This window comes from Xiphophorus maculatus, chromosome 14 (genome assembly GCF_002775205.1).
Source record: "Xiphophorus maculatus strain JP 163 A chromosome 14, X_maculatus-5.0-male, whole genome shotgun sequence".
NCBI classification, from domain to species: domain Eukaryota; kingdom Metazoa; phylum Chordata; class Actinopteri; order Cyprinodontiformes; family Poeciliidae; genus Xiphophorus; species Xiphophorus maculatus.
Window position 1 is genome coordinate 274,341 of NC_036456.1, and position 12,975 is coordinate 287,315.

At 39.6% G+C, this 12,975-nt stretch overlaps 1 protein-coding gene and 1 long non-coding RNA gene across 4 annotated transcripts in view; one reads left to right on the plus strand and one right to left on the minus strand.

Annotated features, from left to right (window-relative positions):
* Positions 1-12,975, minus strand: part of aco1 (aconitase 1) — a 73,060-nt gene that overhangs the window by 12,947 nt on the left and 47,138 nt on the right. For all 3 annotated transcript variants that reach the window (XM_023346287.1, XM_023346289.1, XM_023346288.1), the window contains 5 exons: positions 12,217-12,341; positions 12,028-12,132; positions 10,295-10,437; positions 9,993-10,140; positions 9,725-9,847 (listed from right to left, as the gene is read on the minus strand). In XM_023346287.1, coding sequence (XP_023202055.1) covers positions 9,725-9,847; positions 9,993-10,140; positions 10,295-10,437; positions 12,028-12,132; positions 12,217-12,341 — 644 coding nt within the window. The remainder of the gene's footprint in view (positions 1-9,724; positions 9,848-9,992; positions 10,141-10,294; positions 10,438-12,027; positions 12,133-12,216; positions 12,342-12,975) is intronic.
* On the plus strand, positions 314-1,454 carry LOC111610973. Its single transcript, XR_002753841.1, has 3 exons — positions 314-355; positions 1,103-1,171; positions 1,286-1,454. It is a non-coding gene; the product is annotated as an uncharacterized LOC111610973 (long non-coding RNA).

Here is a 12,975-nt window from a genome sequence, read left to right on the forward strand (position 1 = left end):
CTTCCTCGGGCGGCTTTAGGTTGAGATGAGCTCAGTGCTGAGTGTCTGTTAGCATTGTTGCTACATCCTTTGTGGAACAATATAACCTTAACTGATAATTGATCCCCCCCTTCTCTTTTTTTTTTTTTACATCTAATGACTGTTCATTTGTTTAAACCATGATCTTGCAAATGTTAAAAGTGCAGATTAGCTACGTAGGTCAGCAAGGATGAATTTCTAACATTGTTCTTTTTTTTTCTTTTCTTCAGATGACTTTTTTTTTTTAACTCCCAAGCTTTTTCCCTCCAAGTGGCTGTGCAGTTCTGTCCTGCTGACTGCTAACATAGCTTCATCTCTTCAAAAGACAAGACAACAGGTAAAAAGACAGTTCTTCAAACATATTTGAATCCACAAAATAGTCTGGAAATGTAGAGAAGCAGCTAACCTAATCTATAACTTTGAGCTTGCTACAGCTGGTTAGCTTGCAAAAGTACCATTACATCTCCAACATAGTGTATAAGAGTCTGTAAATGAGGACAAAGGTGAAAAAAATTAAAGTAGTTTCTGTTATTTTTTGAGTTTGTTCAGCCACAGTGGCAGGTGGACAAAAAAGTTAATTTCCAACCCTGGTTACATATAAGGACTGTTCACATGTTTAAACCATGCTCCTGCAAATTTAAGGTTAAGTCAGTACTAACAGGTGCAACTATGTACAGGTGTAAATTCTGCAGCATTTGTACTTCAGAATTTACAGAATTTTGTAGTCATGTGAAGAAACATCAACACACAGCTAATTATCGGTTTACATGTGGAATAGAGCAATGTCCTGCTTCCTTCAGAACATTTTCTGCATTCAGGTCCCACATGCACAGGAGTCACCGCCATAGCAGAAGTCAGACTGAACACTTGTGGAATGTAATGCTTTAAAAAATGCATTTAGCCCCACAAACTGTCATTCACATCCGCTGTTTCAGAGTGGTAGCAGGATGTAGGGGTAAAGTCTAGTCTAGTCTCTGGGATGAGGTTCTCAAAAACCTGTTGTAATCTGGGTGAACTGGCCCTTTAAATATAAATTACTACCAGTAATTCATATTTAAGAGAGTATTCCTTTTATGTTTTAAAGGTATCTTCCACCAAGATGTCTGTTGAAATGGAAATGACCTTACCCACTACACCAAGGGTAATCATCATGGTATGAGGAATATTTTCTATCACTATAATTTTTTCGTAGCAATGTATGTAATTGTTATGGTAGTCTGTACTTTTACTCACTAGTGTTAGCCTGACAAGGGTTTGTCTATTTTAGGAAATAGCTCGATGTCTGCAACCCGGTGGATGGTCAGTATGGAGGAGAAGGTATTTTTCCAGCCTGAGCAACTGCATGACTTTGCCAGCATCCTTGCTGTCTTTCTTGGGTCATATTCTGTCTTCAATCTGGAGTATCAGGAGTCAGCATCCACAACGCTGGAGATGATACAACGGCAAGTACTCTACACCAAGCCATTTATGAATTAAATTTAATGACAGTTTGACTGATGATGAAGAACCATAGCTGATTGCTGTATTGTACGTCTTCATTAAAAAATACAATTAATATATTTTATTTCTGTTAAAAGATTCTTTGTGAGGATCAATCCAGATGTTGGTACCAAATGCACAGCCAAAGTCGGTACAAGCCGCAAGACGGGAAGTCTTGTCAAGAGGAAAGTAGTCAGTGTCAACTCCCAGATCACCACCTTCTTCCAACAACTTGCTGAATTTGAATGGAGGACTTCCAACTAGGTAAGTATTTTACCAAATGTAAATGTTTATTATTTTGTTGTCTTTTCCTCCTATCTTGCATGCTCTGACTTTACTTTAGCCCTTTTAATATGATTTTAATGATTATTTATAAATGGCATGTGATTCCTACACAATAGCCCTTTAGAGTAGCCTGCATCTTTTCTGTGTCCGTGGTAAAAAGTGGATGTCGCTGCATCTCTTAATAAATCACAGAAATGTATAAGTGTGTAGTCGTTTAAGTGTGGTGTATTTTTATACTATGCAGTTTTCAGTTTATTAGGCACACCTTTGCAGTAATCCGTCAGCACCAACAAAATGACTAAAAAGATTGTTGTACTTCATTGTCCCCTTGGGGACATTTGTAGTACGCAATCTTTTGAATTACTGAAGACTGACTGACTGCTTTTGCCATAAACAATCCAAAAACCTGAAGTGAAGCCAGTCCTGCTCATTCTTTATGCAGCTTCTATTATCACTTCAGTCCAATTGATTTTTTTTAAACAAATTATCAACTTAATGCTGCTTTATGACAAAGATTTTATGCATGTGAACATTGTCACTTCAGCTAAATTTGTCAACTTCCTGTCCATTTGAAAACGTAGATAACTTCCTGACCATCTCATGACCTCCCACATTGTCTGTCTTATTCTTTACAGTTCAGCTTCCACAAGATGGATCCCACTGATTTTGTTTGACAAATGGAATAAAAGTTCTTCTGATGTAGGAAATGTGTTCTATGGTTTTGTTGTTTTACAGCACATTATATTGTATTGTGACATTGTTTTTTATGACATTGCGAATATGTAAATGGATTTTATTTCTACAAATCTGCTGAAAATAAATACCTGTTATTCACAGTACTTGGACTAAAATTTCTTTTATGAAATTTTTCGGTTTATGGTAAAATATTCTTATCTTAAAGAAATGTAAACTTTAATTTACAGTAAAACTCTGACATTATGTTGTGAAACAAGTTTACAGTAGACCAGCTTTACTATAAAATACAATTACTGTATTATACTAGAAACTACATTTACAGTAATGCAGTTATAACTGTAAAGCACACTCACAGTAAAAATTAACTGTGAAATATCATAACAGTAAAGGTACTGTAGAATGGTAATTACAGTAACTTACTGGCAACACTGTTGCCAGTAAGAGTACTGTAGAATGGTAATTACAGTAACTTACTGGCAACACTGTTGCCAGTAAGGGTACTGTAGAATGGTAATTACAGTAACTTGCTGGCAACAGTGTTGCCAGTAAGTTACTGTAAAATTACAATAAAAGGTCTAACAGTGTAGATCAATGATGTCCTTTTTGGTTATTAATTTGGAAGGGAAATTTTGTTTACAGGGACATCAAAATCCATTTTATTTATGGTTTTGGTGGTGTGTGGTTTTTATTTCCAATTTATTTATTGTTTTCTTGTGTTTATTTATTTGGGAAATTTATAATATCTTCCAGTTCCAGTGTGAAGTGTTCTTTACAAAATTAAACATTATTTGTTTTGAAGAGGGAGAATGTGCTTTATTATGCCATTAGTAATATATTACTTGAAAATTGTCTCAAAACAACAATATTGTTTATTGCAATAATTAGTTGGACAATTTATCATCCAGCAAAAATTGACAGGTTATAAGTGAACAGACTGAAAACAGTGAAAGTTTTGATGGATTTAATAAAAACTGCCTCCCGTCTCCATAAAATATAACTGGGACATGTTTTGTCAAAACTTGTGATCAAACTAGGTTTGTAACAATAACAAATTTTACTGTACAATAAATGATCCCAAAGTTATTGGGATAAATGATAATGTTGTTTTGAGACCATTTTCAAGTAATATTATGGTAATGGCATAATAATGCAAGAACACATTCTCAAAGATTATTATGTTTTAACAGTGGAACTAGGATGCATTCTGAATATACAAAATAAATAAACAAAACACCCAAAACAATAAATAAAGATGTCTGAAGTTTCTGTTAACAAAACGGTCTTTCAAACATAGTGGCTAGTTGAGACCAAAGAATCAGAATGAAGACTTTTGTCATACAATTTCTGGTAGAAAGAGAAAAACAAAACAAAAAACCCCGTTAAATCAGGAACATTTTGTGTTTTTTCCTAGTTAATGGAACTAGACTGGATGCATTTGGATTTTATTCTGGACCTTACAGCGCTGGGTTGAGAATCTGGCTAGCGCAATAAGGCAAACCATCGAGTCAAACACTGCAAAAACACTAAATCCGACCAAGTATTTTTGTAGAGTTTTCAGTGTGAATATTCACTTGAAACAAGACAAGAAACTTTTCAGCAACATATAGGAGCTTGTTTAAGTCAGTAATTCTTGAATACTGATAGAAAGTACTAGTTCCACTGGCAGAAGTTCTCACTTATAACAAGGCATTTTTACAACTAGAAAATGTATATATTTTTACACAGTTCTTCCGCATCCTAACACCATTGTCTGCATTCTTTTCTTTGACATTTAACCAACCTTCAACACCATCCGACGAAAATCTGGTTAAAATGGACGTGGATGCACATGTAACACTTATCACCTGGATCATTGACTATCTGAAAGCCAGACCTCAGTTTGTTAGGTTATAGAGCTGCACATCAGACCGTCTAATATGTAACATTGGAGCTCCCCAGGGAACTGTGCTGTCTCCCTTTCTATTCACCACCTGCACTACGGACTTTAAGTACTGTTCCAAACTGTGCCATCTGCAAAAGTACTCAGATGACACGGCTATCATGGGGTGTGTGAAAGAGGGACAGGAGGTGGAGTACGGGACATTGATGGGCAATTTTGTGATGTGGTACAGAGAGAACCAACTCCTGCTTAATGTAAACAAGACCAAAGAAATGGTTGTCAGTTTCTGCAACAAGGAGATACATTTGCTCCCAATCTCCATCTCGGAGCAGATGTGGAGCAGGTTCAATCTTACAAATACCTTGGTGTTACATTAGACTGGACTACGAACACTAAGGTGCTCTATAAAAAGGCCATGAGCAGACTCTATTTTCTACGGAAGCTCAGGTTTTTTTTAACATCTGCAGTAGGATGCTCTTCATGTTCTCAGTCATCAATGGCTAGTTCCATCTTCAGTGCAGTGGTGTGCTGGAGTGTTGCAATGAAGGTGAAGGACTCAAGCAGAAGGAAACTGATAAGAAAGGCTGAGTCAGTTGTGGGGATCAAGCTGGCTCCACTGGAAGAGGTGATGAGAGGCAGAATGTTGAAGAAGATCAGAGCTATCAAGGATAATGTCTCATCTTCTCTACAGCATGGTCTGCTGTAAGCCTATGACTCAATGCCGCATACTTGGATCATTGAATGCTTAGAGATGTATAACATCAACAGGACTCTGAGAGCCTTCATTGCAAACTCGATGAGGCTGTGGAAAACCACCCTTGAAGCCAACTGCAAACCACTTGCACAAGTGTCCATCAAATGTGGCATATACCAAGGAGATGCTCTGTCCCCGCTACTGTTCTGCATAGGCCTGAACCCTCTCAGCCAAATTATCAACAAGACTGGCTACGGATACCGACTCAAAAATGGGGCCAACATCAGTCACCTTCTCTACATGGATGACATCAAACTGTATGCCAAGAGTGAGCGAGACATCGACTCACTGATCCACACCACCAGGATTTACAGCACGGACATTGGGATGTCATTTGGACTAGAGAAGTGTGGTCGGCTGATCACAAAGAGGGGGAAGGTCATCCGCACAGAAGGGGTCTCACTCCCAGAAGGAACAATAGCAGACATAGAGGACAGTTACAAGTACCTAGGTATACCACAAGCAAATGGCAACCTCGATGAGGTCACAAGGAAAGGAGCCACAGCTAAATACCTCCAACGAATAAGGCAAGTCCTGAGAAGCCAGCTCAATGGCAAGAACAAAATCCGTGCGATAAACAGCTATGCCCTGCCAGTAATCAGATACCCTGCTGGAATAATTAGCTGGCCAAAGGAGGAGATAAAAGCCACGGGTATTAAGACTAGAAAACTACTAACAATGCATGGAGGGTTCCATCCCAAATCCAGCACCCTGAGACTGTACACGAGCCGCAAGGAAGGAGGCAGAGGACTAGTGAGTGTGAGAACCACAGTCCAGGACGAAACAACTAAGATCCATAAATACATCAGGGACAAAGCCTCAACAGACAATGTGCTCAGTGAATGTCTCAGACAACAGGGAACGGAGGATGAGGTGCCAGAGATACCATCATGGGAGGACAAGCCCCTACATGGGATGTACCACCAGCAAATAACCCAAGTGGCTGATATCAGTAAATCCTACCAATGGCTGGAAAAAGCTGGACTCAAGGACAGCACAGAGGCCCTCATCCTGGCCGCCCAGGAACAGGCCCTAAACACCAAAGCAATAGAGGCCCAGATATACCACACCAGACAAGACCCAAGGTGTAGGTTGTGCAAGGAGGCCCCTGAGACAGTCCAGCACATAACAGCAGGGTGCAAGATACTGGCAGGGAAAGCGTACATGGAACGACATAACCAAGTTGCAGGCATAGTGTACAGAAACATCTGTGCAGAATATGGACTGGAAACCCCGAGATCAAAGTGGGAAACACCCCCAAAGGTGGCGGAGAACGCCAGAGCTAAGATCCTGTGGGACTTCCAGATCCAGACAGACAAAATGGTAATGGCGAACCAACCAGACATTGTCGTAGTGGATAAACAACAGAGGAAAGCCGTTGTGGTAGATGTAGCAATACCAAGCGACTGCAACATCAGGAAAAAGGAGCACGAGAAACTAGAGAAATACCAGGGCCTCAGGGAGGAACTGGAGAGGGCCTGGAAGGTGAAGACCACAGTGGTGCCTGTGGTCATCGGGGCCCTCGGGGCAGTCACCCCCAAACTGGACCAATGACTACAACAGATCCCAGGAACAACATCAGACATCTCAGTCCAGAAATGTGCAGTCCTTGGCACAGCCAAGATACTGCGCAGAACCCTCAAGTTCCCAGGCCTCTGGTAGAGGACCCGAGCTCAGAGGATAAGAACCACCCGCGGTGGGTGAGAAGGGAAATATTCTTTATATATATAGATATAGATACATTAGAGACCGAAAGTTTGGACATGAACTAATTCAATGGGTTTTCTTTATTTTCATGACTATTTATAAGGCAAGAAATCCCACTTATTAACCTGACAGGACACACCTATGAAGTGAAAACCATTTCAGGTGACTACCTCTTGAAGCTCATCAAGAAAATGCAGTGTGTGCAAAGCAGTAATCACAGCAAAATGTTGCTACTTTGAAGAAACTAGAATATAAGGGGTGTTTTCAGTTGTTTACACTTTTTTGTTTAGTGCATATTTCCACATGTGTTATTCATAGTTTTGATGCCTTCAGTGTGAATCTACAATGTCAATAGTCATAAAAATAAAGGAAACTCATTGAATTAAACGGTGTGTCCAAACTTTTGGTCTGTACTGTGTGTATATATATATATATATATATAGAGAGAGAGAGAGTCACTAGAGCTGTGCACTTCAAATGTTGAATATATATTTAGCAATATACTGAGCGATGTGTGTGTGTCCTAAAGACTATCACTGCTCATTGTTATTTATTGTTGTATATTTGTTCTTATTACTATATTTATTAAAATTTTTATTGTGTGCTATGTTGGGACAAACAACCCCCCCCCCCCCCCCCCCCAAGACATCAATAAAGTATTATCTTATCTTAATTACTGTTCTTTCAGAAAAAGGCATTTTTTTTTTAGTCTATTTAGTCCAGCTAACAACTGATCAAATAATATATTAGTTGAAAGATTATATTCTATATAATTGTTTCTGTGTCAAACTTTTCAATAAATGGAACAGAAAGTGCTTTTATCTTCCTATTTTCAGACAATAGGTCGTTTAAAATAGGGTTCAGTTAGAGGGAAATTTATGTGGTCATTATTAGGAAGCTACAACTAACATGAACAAACTCTTATGATTCATTTAGTAATTGATTAATAATCCACCAACCTGTGTTGTAGTCAAGACCACCTAACTCGAGACCAAGTCAAGACCAAGACCAGAGTGCATCGAGACCAAGACAACACCAAGACTTTTAGGATCAGAGACCGAGTCAAGACCAAGACCAGTGCCCCGCGCTACATGACATAAATAAATACAGTCATGGCCAAATGTTTTGAGAATGATTCAAATGTTAATATTTACAAAGTCTACTGCTTCAGTTCTTATAACGGCAATTTGCATATACTCCAAAATGTTATAAAGAGTGATCAGCGTAACAGCAATTAATTGCAAAGTCAATATTTGCCTAGAAAATGAACTTTATCCCCCAAAACACATTTCAACTTCATTGCAGCCCTGCCTTAAAAGGACCAGCTAACATTGTTTCAGTGATTGCTCCATTAACACAGGTGTGGGTGGTGATGAGGACAGGGCTGAAGATCAATCTGTCATGATTAAGTAAGAATGACACCACTGGACACTTTAAAAAGAGGCTGGTGCTTGGCATCATTGTTTCTCTTCTGTGAACCATGGTTACCTCGAAAGAAACATGTGCAGTCATCATTGCACTGCACAAAAATGGCCTAACAGGAAAGAAAATCGCAGCTAGAAAGATTGCACCTCAGTCAACAATCTATCGCATCATCAAGTACTTCAAGGAGAGAGGTTCCATTGTTGCCAAAACGGCTCCAGGGCGCCCAAGAAAGACCAGCAAGCGCCAGGACCGTCTCTTAAAAGTGTTTCAGCTGTGGGATCGGGCTACCAGCAGTGCAGAGCTTGCTCAGGAATGGCAGCAGGCTGGTGTGAGTGCATCTGCACGCACTGTGAGGCGGAGACTCTTGGAGCAAGGCCTGGTCTCAAGGAGGGCAGCAAAGAAGCCACTTCTCTCCAGGAAAAACATCAGGGACAGACCGATATTCTGCAAAAGGTACAGGGAGTGGACTGCTGAGGACTGGGGTAAAGTCATTTTCTCTGATGAATCCCCTTTCCGATTGTTTGGGACATCTGGAAAACAGCTTGTTCGGAGAAGACGAGGTGAGCGCTACCACCAGTCTTGTCTCATGCCAACTGTAAAGCATCCTGAAACCATTCATGTGTGGGATTGCTTCTCAGCCAAGGGAGTCGGCTCTCTCACAGTCTTAACCTAAAAACACAGCCATGAATAAAGAATGGTACCAGAACATACAGATTTTAGTCTGTATGTTTTGCATCCAGTGAAAACTAAGATGTTAACAAATAAACTGGACAATATGCCGGCAATTTAGTGATATTTCCACAGTTGTGATCTTGACCGGTCTTGAAATAAAATCCTGAGTCCTCAATGCCTGAGACCGAGACAAGACCGAAACCAAATACGGTCGAACCCGAGACAAGACCGAGACATCAAAAAGTTGAGACCAGTCTTTAGACCAAAATCAGTTTCGAGTACTACAACACTACCACCAACATCATTGGCTAATGAACAAGCTCATCTTTTCACAGTACAACACGCAGCAGCTGCAGTGTGGGGCTCACACACCAGCTTCCTTTCACTTTAATAAAAACTAATACTGAGACTAAAGTTTCAGACCAAGAGTCCAAGTCAAGTACTTAGGGCACAAATTTAAGTCAAGTCTAAAATGCTTCAGTTTCCAAAGCAAGTGTGACTCAAATTCGTAAAATATGGTTAGAAATGGTTTCATTTAAAAAATATATATTTTTATAGTATTTTGATGAAATTCTGGTTTCACTGTTAATACAAACTTTTATCAAATCACACACCTCTACTTTCTCTTAAGTATATAGTGACAGCATAATGTTGCGTTATCTCAGCAACACTGTTGAAGAAATTGACCAAATGGCCTCACATTTTCTAGTATTTCTAGTTTTGATTGGAGCAGAGAGTGCCCTTTTCACTACATATACACATCCGTCTGTTTTTTTTTATTTAAAAAAAGGATGGGATGTGCAGCTCACCAGGAGAAATGGGCCCTTTGCAGCCCAGTCCCTGGAGCTCCCTGAGCCATACTCCTTCCCAGCTAGAACCAGCAGTGGGACACCGGACCGCTTGTATCTCTCGGCTGCATCAAACACGTCAAGCTGCAAGAAAAAAAGGAACCATCACAACAGCCAAGAAGCCAAAATCTGAGATGATTTTCTTAAATTTGATCTTTTTAGTGTAAGAAAGACATGTAACAAATGAGTTCTGTTATAATTTTAGTATAGAACTGGTTTAGAGTCAGACCGTGTCTCCAGTAGGAAGGTGAATGGTTTGTGGTGCCTGCTTGTCAAGGAACTTGTTAAAGAGGCGGATGTTGGCAAACGTCCCTCTGGCCATGACAGCATCGTTACCTCGCCGAGAGCCATACGAGTTGTACTCTCTAGGAGTTAGACTGTCAAAACACAAACAGAGTTAGGCAGAAACTAAATGTACTAGAAACCACAGAACTCAATCCAAAGCAGGACAAAGATTAAAAGAGCTAATGAGATCACACTGATAATTTTAGGATTCTAAAAGTGCAAACATGACAGTTTGCAGTAACCCACCCTCTCTCAGTGAGGTAGCGTGCTGCAGCGCTGTTCCTGGCAATGTTTCCCGCAGGAGATATGTGGTCTGTTGTGACGGAGTCACCCAGGTTCAGCAGAACGTAGGCGTCTTTTATAGACTCAGGAGTCGGCAGCTTCCTGGTCTGAATCAAGCCCAGGAGATACAGATCAGAGCTCAGACCACACAGTCATGCTGATGTTTTAAAAGTGACTTATTATGCTTCCTTACAGGGATCCATGATTAGACGTAACAATGGACTTTATTTGAGAAATATTTATTTATTTGTAAAAACATCTGTTTAGTTTAGTTTTGATACATTTTAATAAAATATTGTCACACAAATGTTGCCATGTTGTTCATGGTGCAATGCATTTTGGGTAAATGATGTCTCTAGGTCTGACTGCATTAGCTCCATCCAGCCAAATCAGAGAAGAGTAATGTCTTTAAGCCTTTTCAATTTGAACCGGAGCGCATTGAAATCGATGGGAATGTAGAAATCACAATGAAGATGAGAAGGAACAAACAGAAGAGAACAGAGATGGCCATAGGAGCTGGTGTTTTGCTGCTGCCACCTTCAGCTTCATAAATGTAACAATGAATGACACGTAAGTCTGGCCAGATTGTGTGATTCGGTAAGTAGTTCTATAGCTCTGTCCGGTCCAATAACAGCTGTTTAAGGTCCAGTTTTGGTCCAGCGTTTTTTGCTCTGGTGGCAGCGGGGTTTTAGGCACTTTGTGGATAAAAACTGTTGGCACGGCATTTATTTTTAGCTCATTAAGGTAACTGTCACCTGTTAGAGCTTTTGTCAGTTTTTGTCGTACAAGTGACTCAAAATCTTCTTGAGAGAAATGTTGAGGGAAGCTGAAGGTGGTCCTTCGGAAGTTGTGTTCGGCTCCGGCTCTCTTGCACTGCTTTCTTTTTTTCATGTAGGAAATCATCCAAACTCCTCTCACTGTTTTTTTAATTATAGCAAACAGTGACACAGTGTGGCATTATCTAAAATTACAACAAGCAAACACAATATTATAAACAACTACTTAGGTAAAGTTAGCCTTCTTGTGTTTACAGAACGGACCCAACGGCGTCAGCCCAGCATTGCCTGATGATTTGTGACGTTATTTTCTGGAGATTTTTGAAATGGCTCATTTCCAGACACCAAAATTAACTTATTGCTAAAGACCGACAGGGTGATTTTTAGCATTTGTGCTGCTTTAAGAAGCTGTAGAAACCCAAATGGAAATATGAAAATGTGCAAAATGTAAATTTTACACAATAAGTTCCAAAGAGGTTTTGTACAGCAGCAGAGCAGTGAAGTCAGGAGCGACGAGGTCTGATGGTGAAAGGTGAATCTTTGCCAATGTGAATCTGACTCTTTGTTAGGCACATTTGCACGTCACATAACACTTGCACATTTACAGAATGGAAATGTGTTCCACTTCTAGAAAAAAAAAATGTGTGGCTTCAACTCAATTCAAATTCAAATTTAAATTAAATTCTGTTGTTGGTTATAAGGTTTTAGTGAGTGTTCTTGGAACAAATTCTGGGCAAAACCTTTTTCTTACATGGGGTCAGAGAATATGAAAGTGGTGCACTACAGAGAATATAGAGAACTACAGATTTCTCTATATCACTGAGAGACAGTTTGTTTCCATGTCTTTGGTTGCACCAAAAGGCTGATGCAATTTACTCTATGTGTTTATATTTGAGGAGGTGCATAGTTAAGCTTCCTTACCAATCCATCAAAGAACGGTGGTGACTTGATGTAGGTTGACTTATCATCCCAGGTGTACAGCTTATCAGAAGGAGCCACCAGAGAGTTCCAACGATCATTCACTTTCTGCAATAAAAAAAAATACCTTCAGTCCCTAAAGGTTTGGATTTTTTTTTACAGTGTATTTACTAGAAATTCATTTGATATCACCTCAATTTTGTCATAGACTTCTTTGAACATTGATGGAATGACAAATGTTCTCTCCACTGCCTGGATCTCATCTCGAGTGGGCCAGATATCCCTGAGGAAGATTTGTCTGCCTTCTAAATTAACAGCTGCATTGGAGAAGAGGAAGGATGACATTTAGAAAATTATTTGAATTTGATGTTTTAGCTATTTATATGATAAAGGTAAAAATCCCTGAGGTCAACTGAAAGATCCCAGCAATGTTGAGCTGTATATTGGCTTATTCTTGGTATATTGGGACAAACTATGACATTCAAATTCCAGCTCATTAATGAGTCATTTGGAATAGTCACAAAGTAACACTTGGGATTATCTTTTTAAAGGTTAATTCTGTTACATCATGATACTAATAATTGTACATCTTCATCTTTTAAATCCACCAAACCTTACTAAATGTGAAAGTAAAGTGTAATTCAGGTCCAGTGCATTGAAAAGTAAAAGTTTTCAATACAGGTGCACCAATTGCAGTTTTCTGTCTTATCATCAACCTTTAAAGAACCTGACCTGCTGATACTGACTGTTATGTCTGAAAAGTTGCTAAGTCGGCAACAGTGACTTACTATGACAACTGACAACTATTGTTAACCCTGGTGGGCAGGTCAGTCAGTCCTCTCACTGCAGAGCATAAGAAGACAGCGGCTGGTTTTGAGATCTTTGTGGAGGGAAATGATATCAGTGGATAAGATTGGGTTCTCATGTAAGTATCAGCCGAGCTCCCAAAAT